General features: G+C 36.7%; 1 protein-coding gene across 1 annotated transcript in view; it reads left to right on the top strand.

Annotated features, from left to right (window-relative positions):
* Window positions 1–4,196: 4,196 nt before the first annotated feature.
* Window positions 4,197–26,834, top strand: part of LOC124527152 (transmembrane protein 183A-like) — an 88,728-nt gene continuing 66,090 nt past the window's right edge. Inside the window, exon 1 of the mRNA XM_047100405.1 lies at window positions 4,197–4,515. Within this exon, the coding sequence (XP_046956361.1) occupies window positions 4,197–4,515 (319 nt within the window). The remainder of the gene's footprint in view (window positions 4,516–26,834) is intronic.

The following is a 26,834-nucleotide window of genomic DNA, read 5'->3' on the forward strand; positions in this document are numbered from 1 at the left end:
AAGTCAGCCACTGGGTAGCAGACTCATTCCACTGAACACATTTCTAAGGCTGCCATTAACCCATTCTACTTCTGTAACCAATACAAAATGCACTTTTATATCCAATAGAAGACATGTTTCGAAGACTGCCATGACAATAGTCTTTCCTCTATGGCAAACGTATCTCAAAACAAACATGTCTTCCCCTCAAACCTGCATAACAGCAGTGGTTTACTTTGCTCAAATGAGACTGTATCCAGCATTGCTCTCCCTTAATTAAGAAAATGATAGATTGAACCCCGAGTTTTGTTTCAAATCTTGAGTAGTAGTCTCAAACACTGACATCTTCCTATCTGATGTAATGGAGGAAATAAAAGCTGTTAAGCAGACTCTTTTCAAGCATTTAAAAAACATTGTGATAATCACTAGGAGTTAGTATGCATTTCTCAAGAGAACTTCAAGCAATATAACTTTAATTTCTTTGCTGCTTCAGTTAATTTCACAATATTTATTGAATATCTACTAGGATGGAGGCACCATTCAAAGAATTGGACAGAAATAAACTAATAATACATGGTGCATTCCTTCTTACAATATAGTCTTAGAACATAGTGACAGAGACAGATTACACATATAACTGTAGCAAAATGCAAGGAATTCTGTAATTGGAGTCTGTACAGTGTACTAAGATAATAAAGATAAAAGATTTTCTATCTTTGTGGTGATAGCTGGTTTGAGGATGGAGCTTCACTGAGTAAATAACATTCAAGTTGCATCTTGAAAAATGTATGGACGTTGAAGCAACAGAGACAGGAGATGATAAACTGGCATCTGCAAAGGCTAGCATCTGCAAATACCATGAGAAAGACTCAAGGCATGAGCAAGTATGGGATATTTATTTAGTGAGTGCCAGGAAGTACATAGTGATGGGTAAATGAAAGGAATAACAGTGATAATACAGGCAGATATGAGGGAAAATTTTGTGGAGAACCTTTTGTGAACACAGAATTGAAGAGAGGCAAGAGTAAAAGCCAGTTATCCATAACTGCCATAGCACAAGTCCAAAATAGTTTAATGAATGCCTGAGCTCAGGCCAAGGAAAAGACGATAAGCAAGAGCAAGAAGTTGGTTGGATGATGGTGCTATTACATAGGCAAAACTTGCTAGAAAGGGTTACGGATGTATGGCAAGATGAGGAATTTAACATATGAGATATGTTGAATGTGAGATGCACTTGAACCACTTTGGTGAAGTCATTGAAAATGCAGTTTATGGGCGCCTGCGTGGCTCAGTCGGTTAAGTGTCCGACTTCGGCTCAGGTCATGATCTCGTGGTCCGTGAGTTCGAGCCCCACGTCGGGCTCTGTTCTGACAGCTCAGAGCCTGGAGCCTGTTTCAGATTCTGTGTCTCCCTCTCTCTGACCCTCCCCCGTTAATGCTCTGTCTCTCCCTGTCTCAACAATAAGTAAACGTTAAAAAAAATTAAAAAAAAAAAAGAAAATGCAGTTTATTTATGAATCTTAAGCTCAGTGTAGGACTTAGAGATACTCAGCATTTGGTATGTAGCTGTGTTACATCTGATCCTCTAAGAAGTAGATGCTAAGATGGGATCAAGTATGCAAAAGAATTATTAGGGGAGACTCTCATGAAGAAGAGAGAGGGGAAAGGCAGGAGAAAGCTGGTCTGACACCAAGGAGGGGGGAGGTAGAAGGTTTGGGTGGAAAGAGTTGCACTGCAGCACAACTGAAGAAAGTTTTCTTCAAGCTGAAGGGAGTCCTTGAACCAGTCACTTATTAGAGGAGTCCTGTGTGCTGCAGGGGTAGGTTTGCACTAGAATCCCACCACACTCAGTCATTAGCTGCGAGCAGCCTAGGGGAAGCATGGCTGTGGCACAGATGTGGTAGTGGGCCCATAAGGGCAGTAAGTGGGGCTGTTGGTCAATTCTGTTCCCCACAGCAGGAGATTTGAGCAGCACATTTTCATGGCTGCTACAGTAAGTGAAAGTTGATTTTAAGATTCACTCAAGTAGAGGAATGAGCACCCAAAGAAGATGTGGGAAAGACTCTTGAGTTACCCTGTATAAGAGATCATGAAGGATAGATCAGTCAATATCTAGAATTGATCAGAGGAGTTAGGACCAGCATCTTATAATTGAGAGATTCAAGAAAGAGACGATGGTCAACGGCATTAAGTGCTACAGATATGATAAATAGGATAAAGACGTGAAACAACAGAATTTAAGACTTGTGGGTCACAGATGACCTTAGAAAGAACAGATTCAGTGGAAGGATGTGATTGCAGCAGATTATGAAACTTCCTAATAAAACCTTCAGTGAAGGAAGAACATAGACATATATACTAGCTGAAGAGGGGCAAGAGACCCAGGAAGGTGAGCTTTAGGGTAAAGGGAGAGTTAAGCATATTTGCTGAAGGAAAAAAGCAATCAGTGAAGAAGGAGAGATGATAGAGCAGCATCTGGAAGATAAGGATGAGTGTTAATATACATAATGTTGTAGTTGGAAGGGGAAATTTGATTACTGGGTGTAATCTAGAAAACAGATTTTCTAGAAAATAGTATTTTTTTTCCCCTCCTGGATATAAGTGAAAAAAAAAAACCTTGCAAGTTTGAGGAGTATAAAAACACAAAATGGTCACCTTAGTAAATGAGAAAGGTCTCTAGAGACAAATGACAGGATTGCCCAGTAGCACTGAGCAACAAATTTGAGGTTGGAAATGGTAAATAGGTAATAAGTTTAATCGATCCAGTTATGCAATATTCTCCAGCAGTGTTTGGCAGCTTTGAAGTACCTGTTGAGCAAGCAGATGGTTGGATTAATCCCATGTTAGGGACTGATAATTCAGATGGGCTGGAAGGACAACGTGTTGAGAGACTGGAGGATATAGGCAAGAATTCATTGAATCAGTGGTTCAGGCTAAGTGGGGAAGGAAGAAATAAGGCTACTAATTTGGGAGTAATGCCATACAAAATATGATGCTGAATAACTTTTTTTTAAGTTTATTTGAGAGAGAGAGAGAGCACACGCGCAAGGACGAGCACATGAACAAAAGTGAGTGGGGGAGGGGCAGAGAGAGAAGAGAGAAAGAACCCCAAGCAAGCTCTGCACTGACAGGGGAGCCCAAAGCAGGATTCAAACTCAAGGAACCGTGAAATCATGAACTGAGCTAAGAGTCACATACTTAATCAACTGAGCTACTCATAGTATATGAGTATATAACTTTTAAACTTATGGAGATGTGTAAGTGTATTTTGACAATAAATAGTGGAGTAAGATGAATTAACTATATTCTGGATGTCATGTGAACACCTGGGTATTAAGCTGAATGAAATCATGAATTCTATAATTAGCTCTCTTTAGCTCAAGATTTATGCCTGTGATCTAGATAAAGGTGTGCTTATCTAAAGAACAAAGAATCAATATTTAAAATATTTTATGATAGAGCCAAACAGAATAAACTCATTCTTAGTCTTCATCTTGATAGTAAAAGACACTATCTTTCCTAAGCGCTTAATACAAAAGGATAGGCACCGTCCTTAAGTCTTCTTTTTCTCACATTACACATTCAACCATGGTGTTGAATGGTTGTCAGGTGTTGTCAGCTCTACCTTGAAGATGTATCACAGATTTTCCATATATCAGCACTTTCATAATATTACCTTACTCCATGCCCCTATCATCTCTCATCTAGGACACTGCAAAAGTCTCCTAATTGCTCTCCACATCCTTATTTCCTTCCTTACAGTCTCTTCTCCACTGAAACAGCCAGAGCTATTCTTCAACAATACAAATCAGCTCATGTCATTCTTCCTCTCAAAAGTCTCATTACACTTTCCAAAATTCCACACCATCACTGGGGTCTACGGTGTCCTGTATCATGTGGTTCCTGGTTACATATTTACTTCATCCCGTACTACTATCCACTTCATTCACCGGGTTTTAGCCACACTGGCCTCCCTGCTGTTTCATTAATCATTTTTTTATATTGTTTATTTGTTGACATGATAAATTTTAGCAATATTGGGTTATAGAAACATTGAAATTGATTTGACCTGTTTCATTTTACTTTTTAAAAAAAATGTGGTTACTAGAAAATTTTAAATTGTGTATGTAGTTCAAATTTTACTTTTATGGGACAGCTTTGGTTGTTGTCTCTGTGTTGTTACTACCTCAGTGTGTTTTCCCCCATGTGACTAGGAGTATGCTGGGGGCTGCTCTTGGGCAGCAAGGACAGCAGTCAGGAAAAAGACCTAGATGTGGAGCAGAAGAGAATGAGAACAAACGGAAACTCTCTAAACACTGTCTATCACTGCATTTGCCCGTTAAGATCTATAGAAGTGATAACCACTACCTCCTCCTGCCCTCTGAATCTTATGCAAGTTCCTTTTTTAATTGCTCTAACTCAGAACTATACAGGGAAGGGAGTAATGAGAAACATAGTTCCCAGACTGACCAGTTTGTCAGAACAATTGGAACAATAGAACAAATCAGCATGGTTTCTAAACGAGTACCCTGGACTGGTAGGTGTTGGAAACCATGTCACAAGAAGAATTGTCTTATGAAACTGAAGATAATTATTCTGGGGTGAATAAGAGAAGATCAAAAATGGGCGAAGTATTAGAAACACTGTTGTGGGAAAAAAAATGTTGACTTCATAAGTATATACCCTTCCAATTTTCTCTCCTTACCCCTATGAAAACATATCAATATTTTTTACTGATTAAAAATTGCTTCCCACATATTCTTAGTACTCTTCAAGAATGGACACAATGGGAGTTCCAGGAATGACCAATTCAATTCCAATTCCACATAGGGAAGAACTTTCTAACACCTAGAATTGTGAACAGATAGAGTAGACCATCTCTAAAAGTGGTGTGCTACATGTCAACTGGAGGTATTTCAAACCTGGTATACAAACCAAAGAAACTGGATGACCATTTAACAAGTGAACTGAAGAAAGGATTTGTGAACCTCTCAAAAGTTTGGATTCACTGACCTCTGAAGTCTTAACTAAATCTAAAATTTTATGATAGTCTTCATTCATTAGTACTCAATCATTTCCAATTACCATTTAACTAAACCTTGGCTTTCCATTCTAGTTAGGAAAATCTTTACTTCATCTAGAGATATGCCTAGAACTTAAAATCTCCATTCTTTGATTTTTGCATAGCCTTGGTCTCCTGGAAAAAATGTTTGTAGGTTTTGCATAGAAAGTGCATCAGCAGTCTTTTTCTGACTCTTTATTCTGATAACTATAACTCTTTTATTATTGTTAATTGACATAAAATTATATTTTTCTTCTTTTAAGAGTAATGTGTACTCATTAACATAACAAAGTATAAAAAAGAAAATAAGTTACCCCAAAGTCCACAATCCAGAAATAAATTCTCCTAAAATATGTTAGTGTAATTCCATCTAGTTTTTCAAGCAGATATATAGATTATTTTGTGTAACTGATGTCATCCCACATATATAGGTATAGCTCATGTTTCACTTAACATAAGGTTTGAGTTTTCCACTATACAAATCAACCTTCTTTCTTTCTTTCTTTCTTTTTTTAGTTTATTTTTTGAGAGATAGGAAAAGAACAGGGGAGAGGGAGAGGGAGAAGGAGAGGGAGAATCCCAAGCAGGCTCTGCACTGTCAGCACAGAGCCTGATGCTGGGTTCGAACTCAGAAACCATGAGATGATGACCTGAGCCGAAATCAAGAGTCAGATGCTTAACTGACTAAGCCACCCAGATGTCCTGACCTTTTTTAAAGACCTAAATATTAATAATATTCCATTAATTGAACATTTCAAAATTTGTTTAAATATTTCACTGCTGTTAGATTTTTAGGTTGTTTCTAATATCTAATTTTTACTATTTAAAGGAATAGATAATTGATTCCTTAGTTAATTACCTAGCAGTCATCACTGACTTGTCTTAGCTCCTTTGAATTATTATTAACTATCCTCTAAATTTTTCACTTATATATTCTTTTCCAATTCCTCTGGAATGTGGGACAAAATTATTTTTGAAACTTCTATCAGATAACTCCAGATTATTGTATTATAACTTTTATCATGATTATTTTAAAAATAAGTAACATTAAATTACCTTAAATGTAGTGGTTAGAGTATGTAACACACCCGGCTACTTATTATATCTTGAGACTATGTCATGACCTTTGTTAGGGCAATTTGTTCTAAAGTGTGCCCTAGAAAAATGTGATTTAGTTCAAAAATCTTAAGAGAGATTAATGTCTTTCCTAAGATAGTCTTAAAAAAAAAAGAAGAAAAGCCCTTCATAGAGTAAAATGTCAGAAGATTTAAGAATCTATTTGGAGCTTAAGCTGGGGCTTTTCCCAATTCTAAGTGTGGCTCAAGTGAGGAATTATTGTTCTTTTTGATGTTAAGAAGAGCAGATAAAGAGAAATAAAGTGGATGAGTGGAATTATTGGAACAGAGGTTCCTGATACTTCCAGGGATATCAGTTATTACCAGACTCTGGACTTCTGAGTTAAGTTACATAAATTTCTCTTCCTCAATACCTAACAAAATGAGAAAATTATATATAATATACATATAAAACAATAAAACAAGACAGAAACATGATGTAACATGTAAGCTTCAAAAACACAATCAAATAAAAAAAACACAAAAAAAACCAAAGTTCAAGAGGGAAGTAGAGAGTTTTGGAGAGGAAAGGCAGACCAAGTGGGGTTTAAACTGCTCCCAAATCCAGAAGGCAGTCTGGTATCTTGACTAAGTCTTTATATTCTCAAAACATCACCAAACTATGAAATATCATATATATATAATATGTATATGCATATGTAATCATGGTAGAAATTATTACCAGAAATTATAGGGAAATGGAGAAAATGAAAGTTGATGCTCTCAGAAATAAAGTACCCACAGCTACACTCTGAATTTCAAATACGGTCTACAGTTTAATGGTACTCTTTTCTCCTCCCCCATCCCCTATGGTACCAGGGTGCATCCCCAGTCATACTCAGAAAACCCTGGTCTAGGATACTAAACCAAATATCAGAACCTATATCAGAACCCAGATGTCCTTCTACCTTAGCCCTTTTTCCCTGTCTCCTCCCCTTGAGAAAATCTACTGAATACAGAAATTAATACTTTCAGATTTTCACACTGTAACTCACAGGAAAGATGAGAGACAGAGACAGACAGACAGACACACAGAGAATTAATGAGACTAGTGAAAAGCTACTTAAGTCACTGCTGCACAGTATTAGACAATTAAAATGGCCACATTGAGAAGGTGAGAAAGGGTAGAGGAGTCAAAAGTCAAATGAACCCACAGGACTGTCTGTGGGAGGGAGGACCACCACAGGTAAAGAGAAGGAAAGGAGCAGACTCCACACATCAGGTACTCCATACACAAGAGACACACACTGGGAAGATGAATCCCCACAGCATTTGGCTTTGAAAACCAGATGGACTTAACACCATGAGTACTTACAATCAGTGGGATTTAACATCTGGAAATTAAAAATGAGCAGGCTTGGGTCTGGGAGAGCCAGAGGGCTATAGGAAACTGAGTCCTGCCCTTAAAGAAACAGCAAAACAAACAGCCTTGCTGAGACACAGCCTAGAAGCAGCAGTTTGAAAAATGCCTGAGGTTTTCAGGAATGAGATTAATTTACTAATCTCAGAACATGTGCTGGAGGGGCAGGGATCTTCAAAAAACTTCTCCAAGAGCAAAAGAGGCGGTGGGCACCATTTCCCTTCCCTGTCACCCATAATATATATACAGACACCTGTGGGAACCTATTCAGTGTGAACATTCTCTACCTAGTTTTGAAAAAGCATGCCTACCCAGCATTCTTCTGTGGACCCACCACCTCGTAACTATCCTCAGCAGTTCTCCAGTGACTATAGGTCCCCTCCCACAGAAGACCAGTGTACATCTTGCTAACACTGCACCCCTGCCCCTGTATTCTTCTACAGACCCACCTCATCCAACATGCTCTTGGCAGGAATCCATCCAAAGCAGCCCCACCATGTGGTAGTGTGCAAGCAGCAATGAGAGGGGCCAGCAACAGTCCAAAGTGACTCCTGTCCTGAGAAGAGAGGAAGATAACTCCACAGACCAGTCCTACTGTGGCCCTGGAAGTGGGCTGGAGGCAAACAGTTGGTCTGACTGCAGGCCCTGCCCACCAACAAAAGTCTCCAAGATAGAGCACTCTGGTGGTTGGTATGACTGCAGTTCTGGCCATTGCTTGGTCTGACCCAAATCTAACCCAAGGAAGCCTCAGACTGGCCCATTAACAACACAGATCCCAAACCCTGCCCACAACAAAGAGAGTCATTGTAGATAACTGAACTGAAGGCAAACGTGGCTTAGTGATGGTAGGATGCATGCAACACACATAAGAGACTTCTATGAATGATGAGAAGAAGAAGAAAAGAACAGTGACCTGGAAGACAGAGTAATAGAAAGTAATCAAGCTAAACAGGGCAAAGAAAAAAAAAAAGTAATAAAAGAGAATAGATAAGGGAACTCACTGACACCATCAAGCACAACATTCATGTTATAAGGATCCAAAAAGGAGGACAGAGAGATTAAAGGGGGCAGACAATTTATTTGAGGAAATAATAGTTAAAAACTTCCCAAATCTGGGGAAAGAAACAGAAATCTAGATCGAGGAGGCACAGAGAGCTGCCAACAAAATCAACCCAAGGAAGTCCACACCAAGACACATAGTAATTAAAATGAGAAAAATTAGTGATAAAGAAAGAATTTGAAAAGCAACAAGAGAAAAGAAAGGTTACATACAATGGAAACCCTGTAAAGTTATCAGCTGATTTTTCAGCAGAAACTTTACAGGCCAGAAGAGAATGCCATGATGTGTTCAAAGTGCTGAAAGGGAAAACAAACAAACAAACAAACAAAAACCTGCTGCCAAGAATAGTCTATACAGCAAGGCTATCATTCAGAATAGAAGGAGAGATAAAGAATTTCCTAGACAGACAAAATCAAAGGAATTCATCACCACTAAACCAGTCCCATAAGAAATGATAAAGAGGACTCCAAATGGAAAGGGAAGACTATAAGTAGGAGTAAGAAAAGTGGGAAGCACAAAAGCAGTAAAAATAAAAGCTGTCAAGGAATTCACAAAATAAAAGGATGTAAGGTATGACACAATATACCTAAAACATAGGGAAGAGAAGATTAAAACTTTAGTGCTTTCAGAATGAGCTAAACTTAAGTGACTGCTATATGCTGAAGATGTTGCATATAAATCAATAGTAACCACAAATAGAAAACAAGTGCTATGCAAAAAATAGAAAGAACTCCGAATATATCAGTAAAGAAAGTAAGCAAACCATGAGAGAAGAGAGCAAAAGAACAGAGAACTACAAAAACAACCATAAAACAAGTAACAAAAATGACAATAAGTACATACATATCAATAAATACTCTAAATGTGAGTAGACTAAATGCTCTAGTTAAAAGACATAGGAAGATGAAAAGATAAAAAAGTGTGAATCATCTATATGCTGCCTACAAGAGATTCACTTCAGACCTAAGGATACATGCAGATTGAAAGGGCTGGAAAGGCATTGACTTTGCAAATGGAAGTAAAAAGAAAGCCAGGGAAGCCATATTTACATCAGACAAAATAAACTTTAAAACAAAGACTGTAACAAGATACAAAGAATGATTCTATATAATCATTAAGGGGACAAACCAACAAGAAGATACAACAATTGTAAATATTTATGCACCCAACATGAAGGCATCCAAATACATAAATCTTCTAAAAACAAACATGAAGTAATCAATAGTAATACAGTAATAGTAGGGGACATTAATACTCCACATACATCAATGGATATGTCATCCAAATAGAAAATCAACAAGGTAACAGTGGCTTTGACACATTGGAACAGATGGGTCTAACAGATATATTCAGAATATTCCATCCAAAAAAGGTGGAATGTGCATTCTTAACAACTGCACATGGGACATTCTCCAGAACAGATCACATGTTAGGCCAAAACCAAGTTTGAACAATTTTTTAAAAATCAGTCATATCATGCATCTTTTCTGACCACAATGCTATGAAATAAGAAATCAACCATAAGAACAAATCTGGAACGAACACAAATGCATGGAAGTTAAAAAACATGCTACTAAACAATGAATGGGTCAACCAAGAAATCAAAGAGGAAATAAAAAAATAGACAAATTAAAGTGAAAACACAACAGTCCACAATCTTTGTGGTGCAGCAAAAGCTGTTCTAAGAGGGAACTTTACAGTAATACAGGCCTTAGTCAAGAAGCCAAAAAAACCTCTCATTTAAACAAATAATAAATAAGTATCTCAAATATCAAATAAAACTTACACCTAGAAAGAAGGAGCTAGAAAATGAACAAAGCTCCATATCAGTAGAAGGAAGGAAATAATAAAGATTAGAGCAGAAATAAATGGAAACTAAAAAAACCAATAGAACAGAACAATGAAACCAGAGCTGGTTGTTTAAAAAGATCAACAAAATTGATAAAACTTTAGCCAGACTCATCAAAAATGAGCGGATCCAAACAAAATCAGAAATGGAAAAGGAGAAATAACTGACACCACAGAAACATAAAGGACTATAAGGGAACATTATGAAAAATTATATCCCAACAAACTGGACAACCTACAAGAAATGGATAAATTCCTAGAAAGAGACAACCTTCCAAAACTGAATCAGGAAGAAATAGAATATTTAAACAGACTTATCACCAGCAATGAAACTGAATCAGTAATCAAAACACCCTCAACATGCAAAAGTCTAGGACTAGATAGCTTCGTACGTCCACCAAATGTTTAAAGAAGAGATAATACCTATTTTTCTCAAACTATTCCAAAAAAAATAGAAGAGGAAGGAAAGCTTCCAAATTCATTCTATGAGGCCAGCATTATCTTGACACCAAACGAGGTAAAGACACCACAACAAAAAGAAAAAAGAACTTCAGCTCAATAACTCTGATGAATATACATGCAAAAAAAAACCTAAACAAAATATCAGCAAACCAAGTCCAACAATATATTTAAAAAATCATTCACCAACATCAAGTGATATTTATTCCTGAGATGCACAGGTGTTTCAATATTCACAAATCAATCAATGTGATGGAGCACATCAACAAGAGAAAGGATAAAAAATATATGATTTCAATAGATGCAGAAAAAAAGCATTTGACAAAATACAACATCCATTCATGATAAAAGCACTCAACAAAATGTGTTTAGATGGAACATACCTCAACATAATAAAGGCCATATATGAAAAACCTGTAGCTAACAGTATAATCAATGCTTAAAGACTGAAATCTTTTTCTCTAAGATCAGGAAAAAGATGGGGATGTCCACTCTCACCACTTTTCTTTAACATAGTACTGGAAGTTCTAGTCACAGCAATCAAAACAAGAAAAAAAAACAGCATCCAAATTGGTGAGGAAGTAGTAATACTTTCACTATTTGCAGATGACATGATACTATATATAGAAAACCTGAAAGACTTCACCAAAAAACTACTAGAACTGATAAATGAATGCAGTAAGGTTGCTGAATATAATGTCAATATATAGAAATCTGTTGTTTTATACATTAATAATGAAGTAGCAGAAACATATATTAAGAAAACAATGCCATTTTTACAAATCAACCAAAAAAACCCCAAAATACTAAGGAATAAATTTAACAACGTAGGTAAAAGACCTATACTCAGATAGCCATAAAACACTAATTGAACACAAAGAAATTGGCAACAACACAAACAAATGGAAAGATATTCCTTGCTCATGGATGGGGAGAACAAATATTGTTAAAATGTCTATATTTTCCAAAGCAATCTACAGATTTACTACAGCTTCTATCAAAATACTGACAGTGTTTTTCACAGAACTAAAACAAATAATTCTAAAATTGGTATGGAACCACAAATCACCCTGAAGAGCCAAAACAATCTTGAGAAAGAAGAAAACTGGAGGTATCACAATCCCAGATTTCAACATATACAACAAAGCTGTGGTAATCAAAACAGGATAGATTAGCACAAAAATAAACACATAAATCAATGGAAGAGAATAGAGAGTCCCAGAAGTCCACAATTATATGGCCTATTAATTTCTGACAAAGGAGGCAAGAATACACTATGGGAAAAAGTCCCTTCCACAAATGGTGCTGATTTGCAGCAATGTGGATGGAACTGGAGGATATTATTATAAGTGAAACAAAGTCAGTCAAAAAAGACAGGTATCATATGTTTTCACTCAAATGTGAAACTTGAGAAACTTAACAAAAGACCATAGGGGAAGAGAGGGGGGGAAATAGTTACAGAGAAGAAGAGAGGTAAACCATAAAGATCTTAAATACAGAGAACAAGCTGAAGGTTGATGGAGGGTGGGGGGGGGCAGGGGAGAGGGGAGAAGCATTGAGGAGGGCATTTGTTGGGATGAGCACTGAGGTTGTATGTAAGTGATGAATCACGGGAATCTATCCCTAAAACCAAGAGCACACTATATACACTGTATGTTAGCCAACTTGACAATAAATTATATTTTTTAAAAAAAGCAAAGCAAAAACAAAAACACAAACAAAAACACAAACAAAAACAAATGGTGTTGGGAAAACTGGATAGCAACATGCAAAAGAATGAAATTGGACCACTTTCCTTTACCATACATGAAAATAAACTCAAAATGGATTAAAGAATTAATTAAATTTGAGACCTAAAACCATAAAAATTCTAGAAGAGAGCACAGGCAGTAATTTCTCTGACATCTTCTGTAGCAGAATTTTTTTTAAATGTGTCTCCTGAGGCAAAGAAAACAAAAGCAAAAAAAAGTTTTTGGGACTACATCAAAATAAAAAGTTTCTGCAAAGCAAAGGAAACCTAACACAATAAAAAAAGACAACCTACCAAATGGGAGAAGCCATTTGCAAATGGCATATCTGATAAAGGGTTAGTACTCAAAATACATAAAGAACTTGTACAACTTAATAAAAAAAAGCCTAATTAAAAAATACGAAGAAAACATGAACAGACATATCTCCACAGAAGACATACAGATGGCTAACAAACACATGAAAAGATGCTCTACATCACTCATAATCAGGGAAACACAAATCAAAACCACAATGAAATATCACATCACACCTGTCAGAATGGCTAAAATCAAAAACTCAAAAACCAAGTGTTGTGAGGATGTGGAGAAAAAGGAACCCTCAGGTACTGTTGATGGGAAAACAAACTGTTGCAGCTACTGTGGAAAACAGTATGTAAGTTGCTTAAAAAATTAAAAATAGAATTATATGATCCAGTAATTCCACTACTGGGTATTTACCCCCCAAATACAAAAAATACTAATTCAAACAGATACGTTTACCCTTATGTTTATTGCAGTATTATTTACAACAGTCAAATTACGGAAGCCGCCCAAGCATCCATCAATGTGGTATATAGACACAATGGAATATTATTCAACCATAAAAATGAATGAAATCTTATCATTTACAACAACATGGGTGGATCTAGGTGGTATAATGCTAAATGAAATACGTCAGTCAGAGAAAGAAATACAATATGATTTCACTCACATGTGGATTTTAAGAAACAAAACACATGAACAAAGAAAAAAAAAGAGACAAACGATAAAACCAGACTCTTAACTATAGAGAATTGGTGGTTACCAGAGGGGAGGTGGGTGGGGGATGGGTGAAACGGGTGAAGGGGATTAAGAGTACAGTTGTCACAATGAGCACTGAATAATGTATAGAATTGTTAAATCACTATATTGTGCGCCTGACTAATGTAAGACAGTGTGTTAATGATCCTGGAATTAAGAAGAAATGTCTCAAAAATTAAAAAAAAAATGTGTGGTAGTTTTCAAATGGAAGCAAATACTTAAAGGTGTTAGCTTTTTTCTTTTTCAATTACAGTATACAAAACATTTGTTATTTCATTATCATTCCCTTTACAGAATATGGATGCCTAAATTAATCTCTAGGTACCTGAAAGTGGCTGAAATTTTTCTAAAAGTTATTCAGTTATAATCATCCAATAGTTTGGACACCAGGAGGACAAATAAGCAGGAATCCCTTAACCCTGAGATACGTGGTAGGAGGAGGATTTGGCTACCCTCTGTTCCCTGGTTTAAATGTTTATCCATAAAAGGCTTGTCTTTGAAGGGCTGGAAATTGAGAACTTGTTTTTTTTTTGTTTTTTTTTGTTTGTTTTTTTTTTAATTTTTTTTTTTTCAACGTTAATTTATTTTTGGGACAGAGAGAGACAGAGCATGAATGGGGGAGGGGCAGAGAGAGAGGGAGACACAGAATCGGAAACAGGCTCCAGGCTCTGAGCCATCAGCCCAGAGCCCGACGCGGGGCTCGAACTCGCGGACCGCGAGATCGTGACCTGGCTGAAGTCGGACGCTTAACCGACTGCGCCACCCAGGCGCCCCGAGAACTTGTTTAATTAGCTCCACACGTTAGGAATTACTGAGAGCTCAATCTTTTCATTTCAAAACTGGTACCTAGTCTTGAACCTTCCCTGACTATACTGTCACCCCTGTAATCCAACCTGCTTTTCCAAAAGTGATATTCCAGGATCCTCCTTTGGAATGAAAGTACATTTCTCATGCCATAACTTTTTCTCTCATTGTTCCTTTATCAATAATGTCCTCTCTATTCTGAAGTTAGTGAAATTCACCAGACTTTCAAGGCTGAGTGCATGGCTCTAAATACTTCAAGACTGTAAAACTATAAAGACATTTCTCCCTCTCTGAATAATGGAACAATGCATTGCCTATTTTCTATAGTGGTACTCATTGGCTATTACCTGCATTGGTATTTAAGTCTATATTATGGTTAAACTTTCATACATATTCTCTTGGTTTTCTCTATTAGATTGTGTTCTCTCCCAGGGCAACTAACCAGGGTTTGTTAAGAGTTCTTTACATTCACTATGAGAGTACGATCTATTCCTGTGTTGAAATGAATCCCAGCAGAGGGACTTGACCCATTTTCAGGATCTCAGATCCTGGAGCCCTGGGTGTCAGGCACTAGCTCAGAAAAGAGGAGCAGGTTCATGGGCTGGTACTGAAAAGACATGGGGCTCAACTGCATACATATAGTTGGCCCATAAATCTCAACATCTTCAAGACAAAGATTTCATTTCTTTACCGACTGCAACTCACACTTAAAGCTGCATGTGTCCTTTTATATTTCTTTGGTCTAATTCCCCCAGGGTAAAATTGTAATGTGGTATTTAGAAGCACTGACTTGAGAGAGAGATTCCCTGGGCCTTAATACCAGTGGTACCACTTCCTAGCTACGTGAACTTATTCAACTGATTTACTATTTCTGTCTCCTGGTCTCCTCCTTTATAAAACAAGGAAAATAATACCTACCCCTGTGGTAGCTGCTCTACTAGAGAAATGTACAACAAACTAAGGATGTGCAAAATGAGAGATTACTAACTCTACTGGAGCTAAAAAATCCTAAAGAAATCATCATGGAAAAACTGATCTTCAAGTTACTGATTATTAAACTGGCATTAGATTAAACTACTTGGAACATTGCAAATGCAATATGTTAAATATTATTACTATTAGTTTTTCCCTGGTGCTAGGAAGAACTAGGAACAGGGGTGGGGAGAGGTCCTTAATGGACCCACTTTTTGCTGGGTTTGGATTCGAGAGCTTCATGTGATTCTTTATGTCCATAGTGCCAATACAATACTGTGCAAAAAGCAGAGATAAAACAGGCTTGTTAAATAAGTGTATTATTGATCAAAACAAACCAAACGAGTGAATTACCTAGATGTGAAATACTAGACCTACATACACCACATACACGTGTTCATAAAAATCTGAAAGGACATGCCTTTTTATAGTACTCATTAATTATTTAGATTTCTTTAGGCATCTTGTCATAGCAAATAAACAACAGACTTGCTTTATCAAAACTCATGGATTTCTGCAAACATTTTCCCAGTTCATGAAAGCATCTGAGCTGATATCTTGACTTTTGACTTACAATGTATGAAACAGTTTGTTACATTTTCAGTTATTAAAATATATATTTCCTATAGTTTATTGAGAATTTTTATTCTAGATTTTACTGTTCTATAATTTAAATCTAAAAAGCAATCTCTAAATAGGCCTACTCCTCATAAACCATGAAAGCAAATGTAGACTATCGTTCAAAGTCTGGCACAGTTCCAGGCATACAGTTGGGGTTTTATAAATATCTGTTAAAAATATTCTATTTCAAATACATACCTTGGATGCTCTCTGGATATCCTACAATTGTAGAATATTAAGGCTGGGAGGAATTTAGGTGTCATATGATCCAGATGCCTTGTTTTATAGCTTAAAACAGTCAGCTTATAAGTAACACACTGAAGGATAGACAAAACGTGTCCTCATGTTCAAGTCTCATGACCTTGACTCCAGTGTTAGCTCATTAAAATGATCTGAGTTTGGTGTGGAGAAACAGACCTACCAGAAAATACTTGTAATCCATCATATCACCTGTTCTACTGGAAGAATGTATTACAGATACTGATGTGCAGAATAGAGGATCTCTTTGTTGGGAGTATGGGAGTAAATGCAGTAGATCCTGTGTTCTTCACAGGAGATGTTAACATTGCCTCTTGATGATTAAGAGTTTGATGGGTGGGGGCTCCTGGGTGGTTCAGTCAGTTAAACATCCCACTCTTGAATTCAGCTCAGGTTTATGCGCTGACAGCATGAAGCCTGCTTGGGATTCTTTCTCCCTCTCTCTCAAAACAAATTAAAAAAAAAAAAAAAAGGAAAGGGGACTTTGATGGGTGAATATTGGCGGAAAGGGTGCCAATGATGTAGGTTGAAAGGTCATTCTAGGCAAAAAGAATAGAAAGACCTAAGGTTTGAAGCATGAAAAAAGAAGTGTAAGGGAGCATAGCAGGCCAGAGAGCCCTTTATATGGAGAAGGAACTTTTTGGAGATTAAATTTCAAAGGATAGCATCATGTCCAAACCATAATGAACTCTGCATAACATTTTAAGGAATTTGATCTTTGTCTTTAAAAGGATTAACAATTTTTAGGGGAAAAAAAGCTGGGTTTATTAGGCTTATGCTATAAAAGGATTATTTTGGCTTCCATAAATGAATTCTGGAAGGCAGGACTGAAGTCTAGAAAACCCATCAGGAACTATTCAAACAATTTAGGAAAAAGACAATGGGGTTTGAATTAAAGCAGTGGTAATAGGATTGGAAGAAAATGATAGGTTTGAGAAGACCTTGAACACAGAGCTCACAGGACTTCAGAACTGTAAGAAGCAAGCAGTAAAGTAAAAGCCATAAACCAGCATTGTGCTCAGGTCCATATTTTGGAGGAGAAATAGATTTTGAGGGAAATTGCTGAATTTGATGGGAAATATATTTGGTTCAAGATACGTATACAGAGAGAACTCTTGAGTAAGCAGTTAATACTTTCACAAGAAACTCAGGCAAAAAGCCTGGGTAGAAAATGGTGATTTAGATGTCCAGATGGGGGATATAGATTTTTGAGGTGAACAGATTGTGGGTAAAGCTATTAGAACTGGATAAGTTGTTAAGACAGAGCACAAGTTCAAGAAGATAATTCATAAATACCTTTAGAAAATGTCAATCTCCAGTGATGTAACAGAGGAAGAAGATACAGAACTAGGATATTCTATATTATTAATAAAAATAATCAGAAAAGCAAATTTAGGATACCTCCAGCTAGAAGGTTTTTTTTTTTTTAACGTTTTATTTATTTTTGAGATAGAGAGAGACAGAGCATGAACGGGGGAGGGGCAGAGAGAGACGGAGACACAGAATCCGAAGCAGGCTCCAGGCTCTGAGCCATCAACCCAGAGCCCGACGTGGGGCTCCAACTCACAGACCGAGAGATCCTGACCTGAGCTCAAGTCAGACGCTTAACCAACTGAGCCACCCAGGCGCCCCTAGAAGTTTTTATAATTCAATGCTGAACATCAATACCGCAATAATCTGTATGTCATCTTAATCACACACTGGATACATATTATAAAATACCCTTTATTGATTGATTGATTGATTGATTGTGGGTTTTTTGTTGTTGGTTTTTTGTTTTTTGGTTTTTTTTTGGTGGGGGGTGGTTTGAGAGAGAGACAGAGCACAAGCGGGGAGGGGCAGAAAGAGAGAGACACAGAATGCGAAGCAGACTCCAGACTCTGAGCTGTCAACACAGAGTCTGACATGGGGCACAAAATCATCAACCACGAGATCATGACCTGGGCTGAAGTTGGACACTCAACAGACTGAGCCACCCAGGCGCCCCTAAAATACTCATTATTTAAAATAGATTTGAAAGGTGGCCTCTTTCTAGCAGTGCACAATACTATCATAAATGACATTCCAAAGAATCATCTCCTAAAAGAAATATCCCTGGTAATCATTAAGATGTCATCTTGATTAAGCCAAGGTCAAGCCCAGTGTTAGTGGTAAATATAGTTTGCATGTCTATTTCCTCTCATATTATTTAACTTACATATAATCTTATTTATTGTTATTATTACTTAAGTAATAATACTATTACTTAAATATTTTGAGAGAGTGAGTGAGCAAGAGAGGGGGAGGGAGAGAATCCCAAGCAGACTGTGCAGACAGAACATCCATCCCATGGCAATGAAATCATGATCTTAGCCAAAATCAAAAGTCAGATGCTTAACCGACTGAACCACCCTGGTGCCCCTTACTTATATTTTTGGCAGCCATTAATCTCGCTATAATAGTGGAATGTTGCCACGGCAATATTGCTCTCCTCAGTGGAAAAGCCTCTGTATCTGTGGACTTCAAAACGTAAGTCATGAAAATTTCATTGTAAAAATGTATTATTTGGACAATTTATCAGTTAAGTGATATTTTGATTGCTTCTTACTTTTACCATTTTGACCATGTTTTATACTTTGGTGCAATCCAGAGCTCATGTTAACTAGTAAAAATAAGATATTTGAGGGTCAACACTTAAATCAGAAAAAATGAAATTTTTTCCAGATTATTTAAAAACAATGGTGTGGGCCATGTCCAAAATTTATAATTGCTTAGGCACTTGTTAGTTTAAAATAATGTTATATTTGAAACATGTTGTTTAGAATAGTGCCACTCATTAAAATGTCACAGAACTTCATCAAGCTCCTCATAAAATTATATGGCTTAAAACTTAACCTAGCAATTCCATGTTCTGAAATCCTGCATCTTTTTTGACATGTTTCTCACAAAAATTCAGACTCCTGAAAATTTTCAAGTTAGTATACAAACTGAAGATAAACTCCTTCAAAATCTGCTGTAAGTAAAAGATAAACCTTTGTTCTAACATTGATAATTGCTTAATTTAAACTGCCTAAATGCCAAGAGAAAAAAAAATTAAAAAGGGAAAAAGACTTTATACAGGTCTAGAAAGCAATACTCGAAGCTATTTAAAATTTGCTTCCAAAAACCTTCACAGATTTTTCAAGCTTCTACAAAATTCCAAGACATTCCTAGAACAGGCCAGATGACGGAAAAGGTTATTGAGATAAAACTATCTTATAACTTACAACACAACACACATGATATATATTATTTTTATTCTTTTAGAAAGTCAAGACATATGAAATGATTGGCAGGAGTTATCAGAACAGTTTCTCTTAGAACTAGAAATGAATGCCTTTCTCCACACACAAACTCTCTGGCTGCATAAAAGTATCCATGGAAACCCTTACCTGTGAGAAGTTCTAATATGCATACATAAGGTTATTATTTTTTTTACATTTTATTTCAACAAAAACGTGAGCAGAATGGGAAGCAGTGAACTAGTGGAAAACTCCAAGGCCTTACATAACAGTTTTAGACAAAAAGCCCATTTTATTTTTATAGTTTCTATTTGGCACAAGTCCAAATGACTTTTCAGAATATGTTCATCAATAGAATAACAAGGATTATTAGATGTCCTAGTGTACTTATGGAAACAAATCTATGATTTTACTTTTTCAGTTTAGGGGTCATAAATGATGTATCTCCAATTTAAATAATATCTCATCATCTTTCAGTCAAATAGTAACATGTAGTAAAAAAAAAAAGTTCCCTCTAAAGCCTCCTAAAGGATAGTTTGTATTTGGGTACAGTGGGGAGCTAGAGAGCTGATGCCTTCACAAAAGCCAATTTATTGGTATTTATCAAAAAAAAAAAAAAAAAAGAAAAAAAACTGTTGTTGCTAAGTTCAAAGAGTGAAAGATCTTTGGAAATAAATTATGTTCACCCAAATGAGAAAAGCAAAGGCTTTCAGTCTTCTATAGCTAAGGAGTCAGCCACTCTCACTTGCATTTTTGCAGAGACGCAAACGCAGAGGAATGGGAAAGCTTTATAGTGGGGAAAGGGAAAGGCTTCAGGTGTGCCCTGATTGGAGGCTGTGGCATGGGGAAGCCAGGGGTCAGCTAAGGGCATCCTATGTGATTAGAGGAGCACATTTGGCTTTCACCAGTTGGTCCTAAATGGGAAACTGAGACAAACGTTATGGAAGCTGTCAGTTGTTAATCAAGTCCTAACCATCTGTAGTCAAAAGCTATAGGAATTGTGGTTTGGCTTCCTGGGCTGGTTGCTGCAGATTGTGGGTCAGAGTTCTATTTTTATAGATGGTTTGTCTGTTGTTTATTTGTATATTCAAGTTTTCAGAACCAAAGCCTAGTGATTTTCACTAGCTAAAAAAAGCTGAGACCTATGTTAGACATAAAGAAAAGTGAACTGAACACAGGAAAGTGAGTAATAATAAGACTAAAAAGCAGCAGAAATAAGATAAAGAAAAGGAAAGAATAAAGTATGAACAGCAATTGGGGGTAAAGGTAAAGATGGGGCAAGATAAAACCAAAATCAAACTGGTTAACAGGTTTTTTTGTTTGTTTGTTTTTTGTCTCTCTCTTCTCAAATGTGGTATTCCCATATGCAATAATAGACCTGTGGGTACCTGGGTGGCTCAGTCAGTTAAGTGTCCCACTTTTGATTTCAGCTCAGGTCATGATCTTTATGGTCATGGGTTCCAGTCCTGACAGTGCTGTGCTGACAGTGTGGGATTCTCTCTCTCTCTCTCTCTCTCTCTCTGCCTCTCCCCTACTCATGCTCTCTCGAAATAAATAAATATTAAAAAAAATAGACCTAACACTGGGGATCATACATTTCGCATGAATTAAGAAATATTCAATTAAATGGAAATACCAAACATAGAGGACAATTGAATGAAAAATGAAAGCCTTTTGATATTTTGCTTGATATGTTTTAACATTGTGAGCCATTGTTTGTGTAGTAAGCCTCTTCTTTCAAAACTAGATTCAATTATGTTTTTCAGCTTAGCCTTTGAGATCAAAATGTCTTTATTCAAGGGCATGTGGGCAAGGGAATAAGCACATCTATCATGGAGCATTCAATAGTCCTTTCCTGTCTCATGCATCAGATCTTCTGCCCAAACTTCCCACAGATTGCTCTGGTCCTGCCGATCTGCATCATTCTCTGTTCCTAAGCCCATCTGTGCTGTGTTGGCAGCTGAGAATTTGCATACTGCAATCTCTCTCTGGTGTAGGTTTTTAACCCCCCACCCCCAAATAAAAAATAACACAGTTTTATTACCTTTACTTTTACATGTGAAAAGTTGGCATGTTACACGTAATTCCAGAGTGGTGGGAAATTGAACATGCACATAAGGGGCCTGAAGTCGAAGGCTAGAATATGGGATATGGTCCAGTGTGACTCCAATAAGCTCTAATAGACAGAAGAGCAAGTAGAACACTGTACCTAATTTGCTCTGGTCTTCACTTAGAGGAGCAAAAAATTATTATTTTCACTATATTTTATTTTTTCATTTTGAAAGCATGCTTCAGTTTTTTGAAAACTTTTGAGGAAAACTGAGATCTGCTTTATAAACATTACAGGAGTCACATGAATAAAACAATGGAGAGAATTAGCAGCGAGATATACCATTTGGTTAATCATTCACAATGTGATTTTCTTTCCTTACTCAATATGGGTAATTACTAATGTTGTTTTTACTTACCTCATAAAGTATGCGTCTTGAATTTCAGAAGAATTCATGGTTCAAGGAGGCCCATTATAATTTTACAGTTTCTATTTGGCCCAAGACCAAATGACTTCTTAGAATATGTTCATTGAGAGACAGAACAAGCATTATTGGATGTCTTATTCTGCTTATGGGGACAAATTCATAATTCTGTTGCTTAGCTTAGGAGGCACAGTTGAAGCATACCCAATTTAAGTAGTATTTCACCATTTTTCATTTGTGCCCTCTCTATGGGTATCAAAGACTTTGAACACACAGGCTCAATCTTGCTGCACATTTTGTATACAATTCCTGATCAGGCCTGTGAGTGTGGATAAATATTTATTCTGAACAGTAGGTTTGTGTTTAAAGTGGTCTGGCTCATAGAGTGCCCGAAGTAATTGCCTATTGCATATATTTACTAACCTGCTGTCTTCCTCTAAAATCTTACCTTATGACCAGATTTCTATTAGGATTTCTTGATTATTGTATGTGCTAAATACCAAAAAAAAAAAAAAAAAAAAAAAACAACAACAAAAATCAACCAGGGCTATGCTCCCCTTTGTCATGTATTTTATTGTGAGACATGAACAAAAACTCTGTTTTTCTGACTTCTAGCCACAGGATAGTATTATGCTCAGACACAGCTCCCTAAAGCTGTATTTCAGGCCCTCACTGAGAAATGTCTACTGATCTACCTCTCCCAGCAACTTAGACGCCATGGCTAGTAAAGCCAGGCTTGCTTGAATGTGTGATTTTCAACCAGTCATAAACATGACTTCATAGCTTCCTTTACACATGGGTGATAGTTAGGCTTGCAGGTTGGATTGGTTGTTCATTTTGGTCACACTCATTCTTTGCTCATTACCATTTTCCCAATAGCTGACCACAGAGAATTTTCATAGTATTTCTACCTATGAGGATGTCAAGGACATGTCCAAGAAAATGAGTAGAATGGCCATGCACCCTATATACATCACAGAGACAAGATTCATGGAGAAAAAAACTAAAATCTTGGCCCCAACAGTAACTAGCTGTGTGATCTTACACAAGTGATATCTTGGATCCCTTTCTTCAGCTGTAAAATGCAAATCATAATTCTTCTATCTTAGTGAATTTTAAAGACTTAAAGAGACAATAAATGTAATATAAGGTAAAGATATGTAATGTATATAAATTATCGAGCAGAGAATAAATAATGAGTACTGTTATTTCTTTCCTCCCTTTTGTAGGAAAAAAGACCTCCTGAAATATTTTTTTTTATTACCACACACACTCTTTTTTAAGATTCTGTAGGGGTGTCTGGGTGGCTCAGTCGGTTAAGCGTCCAGCTTCGGCTCAGGTCACGATCTCATGGTCCGTGAGTTCGAGCCCCGCGTCGGGCTCTGTGCTGACTGCTCAGAGCCTGGAGCCTGTTTTAGATTCTGTGTCTCCCTCTCTCTCTGACCCTCCCCTGTTCATGCTCTGCCTCTCTCTGTCTCAAAAATAAATAAACGTTAAAAAAAAAATTAAAAAGATTCTGTAACTACTTTATTCATGTATAGTTGATTTTTGTTATTCATTATAGTTATGGCCTATGAAGTCTCTGTGAACACTGAATTAGCAAATAACAAACCAGTGTCCTTAGGGAAAATACAGGATTTGGTCCCTGAAAGCTCTAGTCACAATATTTTTTAACAATTGATCAAAACATAACCTTATTTTATATCTATTCTTGTTTAAAGACACTTTTTTAAAATAACAGATAATATATATCATCTGTCATTAACATTGGACTCACAGGCACAGCACTCTAACTCATGCCTCAATAAAGCTTATTGAACACATGTATTTTCCCTCTAAGGCACATTACAGTCTTTTTGCGCTTAGGAACATTAGATAGCACTTCAGTGTGCCTGAGGGCCATTTTAAACAACAAAATTACCAACAAAAATGCAAAACAGTAACTCTAAATAGACTGCAAAAAGGACACTTGTTTAGAGTATGGAAACTGAAATAAGAAGGCAGAGAGTAGCCTTTTTAACCTCTGCTGGGAACATGTGCATTGAGCCACTCAAGTTTTTTTGTTTTGTTTTTTTACCATTCTGCACATATCTGTAAATGACTGTAAAAATGCCATCCATGCATATTGATTTTGCAGTTACAAATTTTAGTGAGTAGGAAAATTCACAAAGGTAGAATCCACAAATAATGTTATTTATAAAAATATGGATAAATACTGTAAGACAGGCAAATTTCCCTTTTGCTACTGATGTACATGAATATTGTTGTTAAACAAAAGTACTGATACTGAATTCCAAACTTCCATGATGGTATACTTGGTTATGCCATTTCCCTAGCTAGACTCTAATTTTCAGTAGAGCTACAAGTGTGCGCTCTCAGTGAAGTTACTCAGGGCCCTATGTTAAGAAGGGCCCCACACTTGGTTGAATGCTCAGCTGTCATTATCTTTAAATTGAGTAATATTTAACAAGAGACTCCATATTTTCATTTTCCAGTGGGCCCTGCTCATTATCTAGACAGTCTTGCCTATGACAGTCCATGAAGGCCACTTTCACTTTTTTGATTTCCAGTAGAGCTATGAAAGCCCATGAATGTTACAGCATCAGGAAAAAGGAGACTCTGGGATCCAGAGAGAATGAGGGAATTCACAGATAAGAGGCAGCTGGGGAAATGAATTCTTTAAATCTGATAAGAACTGCTGAGCTCACTACTAAGCTGAATATATATGCAATTGATTAGCATGAGCATAGCAAATGCTTTGAAGTGAACCAATTTATAGAACAAACTGCTATCCAGGTCCCAGACTAGCCCCTGGGTGATATGCAAAGCCAACCAAAAGCAAGGACTTTGGAAATTAAAGTGACTTTAGAACCACAGCCCACAGAAGGCAGGTTGAGATTTACAGTTTGAATCAAATGGGGTTAATTGCTAAGAGAAAACAATTAAATATTTTTTGTAAGAATAGGAAATTACTTAACGTAGTTAAAAAAACTAAGAATTTCAATAACCTTCAGAGATTTCAACATCATAAAACTTAAATCATTCAATAACATTTATTTGTTGAATACCTAGTCAGTCATGTCCCAATTCCCAAGAAATGCATACATTTTATTCACATTTATATTGTTCCTCAGTTTTTACTTCTTCATTACTCTTTGAAGATTGGTACAACTTTTTAAACTTTTCAAACAGCCGTTGTCTAATTGAGAAATCCTGCCCTTAGAATCAAGTTCTAAGTGTGTTAAGCTTGTCAGTGATCAAGGATATGGTTCCAATTTTCAAATCTTAGCAGGATACTATATACAAGGGCTGATGACCCCACTTCCAAGACCGTTCGTGTGTGTTGGTTGCTTGTACTTTTTGGAGAAAAATTCACTGAATTACACTTTATGCCATCGAAGTCAACATGATTTGACTTACTATTTTATAATTGCATTTCTTCCTAATCTCTTCCTACTCCAAACTCCACTGAGACAGGTACATACAGGAATTTTCTGGGCTCCACTAGTGTCTTTGGTCCACCAGAAGCTTCCTGACATAATACAAACTAGTCTTCCTTTCTGTGTTTCAGTCATTGGTGGGAGATACGTCAGAGGTATAAGGTCCCTCCACCCATTTTTCTTTCTAGTCAACATCATTGTTTTTTCCTTTCTCCATGGACAAGTCTGTTTCATCTTCTCTCATTTTTTCCCCCATTTTACTTCTTTAATTAGCTCTCCTTTTCTATTTTCTAATTATGTTTAGAAGCTCAACTTTCATAGTTCTTCATAAGCAATGAAATCATAACTTTCCTGTTAGAACTTGAATCGTCCACCACGTTTATTCATTCAATAAATACTGAGGAGCTAGTTTATATCAGGCACTGTTGGAGGGCTTCTGTACATCAGTGTGTGAAAAAAGATCCCGTTTCCATAATGCTTATAATCTTGAGGTCTTTGTGGTTTTCTGGCCTATTTTATTGTTGGTCTCACCATGACAAAGTGAGATATTTTTCTTCCTATTTTTTAATTCCAAGATTTTGTTTTTCCAGATGTCTGAGGCTCCAAGATGGCATTTATACGATAGAAGACATCACACACTAAAGGTTTTTTTAACATCATTTTTTGTTTTTGAGAGCAAGGGAGTGAGTGAGAGTGGGTGAGGGGCAGAGAGAGAGGGAGAGGGAGAGAAAGAATCCCAAGCAGGCTCCAAGCTCAGTGTAGAGCCCAACTTGGGAATCAGTCTCACAAAGCATGAGATCATGACCTGAGCCAAAATCAAAAGTCAGATGTTTAACCAACCGAGCTACCCAGGCACCTCCAAATTTTTTTTAATAATGAAAATGTAATCTTTGTCTTATTATGAAAAATGTTTGAAATCTTTTTCAAAGATTTTATTGAACTCAGATGTTCTTATGATATAAATAATTGTTTAAACCTTTTATCTTCTTCACATAAATAAATGGAACACAGAGATGAGACGCATAATTACTAATAGCTCCCCGATACCAACTTACCTCTCTTAGATCTTCCCTCTCATTTAAAGATAATTATAATGACCCTTGAATGAAGGTTAGCTTATTTACAGAGGATTACTTCCTGCTGTGTTGAGTGTTTCTATTATTAAGAATTGTCTTTTGCAGAAAGACAGTATTCTTCTGTATACTAAGAGTACATAGTATTTGCTTTAAACCAAAAGACAAACGCTAAGGACAAGAATGTTAAACAAAGGATATTAAGAAACAAGCAAAATGAAATGGATAGCTCCAGCTCTA

Source organism: Lynx rufus, unplaced genomic scaffold (genome assembly GCF_022079265.1).
Source record: "Lynx rufus isolate CCGP_SWC_20201006 ecotype Redwood Valley unplaced genomic scaffold, mLynRuf1.p SCAF_5, whole genome shotgun sequence".
Lineage (NCBI taxonomy): Eukaryota > Metazoa > Chordata > Mammalia > Carnivora > Felidae > Lynx > Lynx rufus.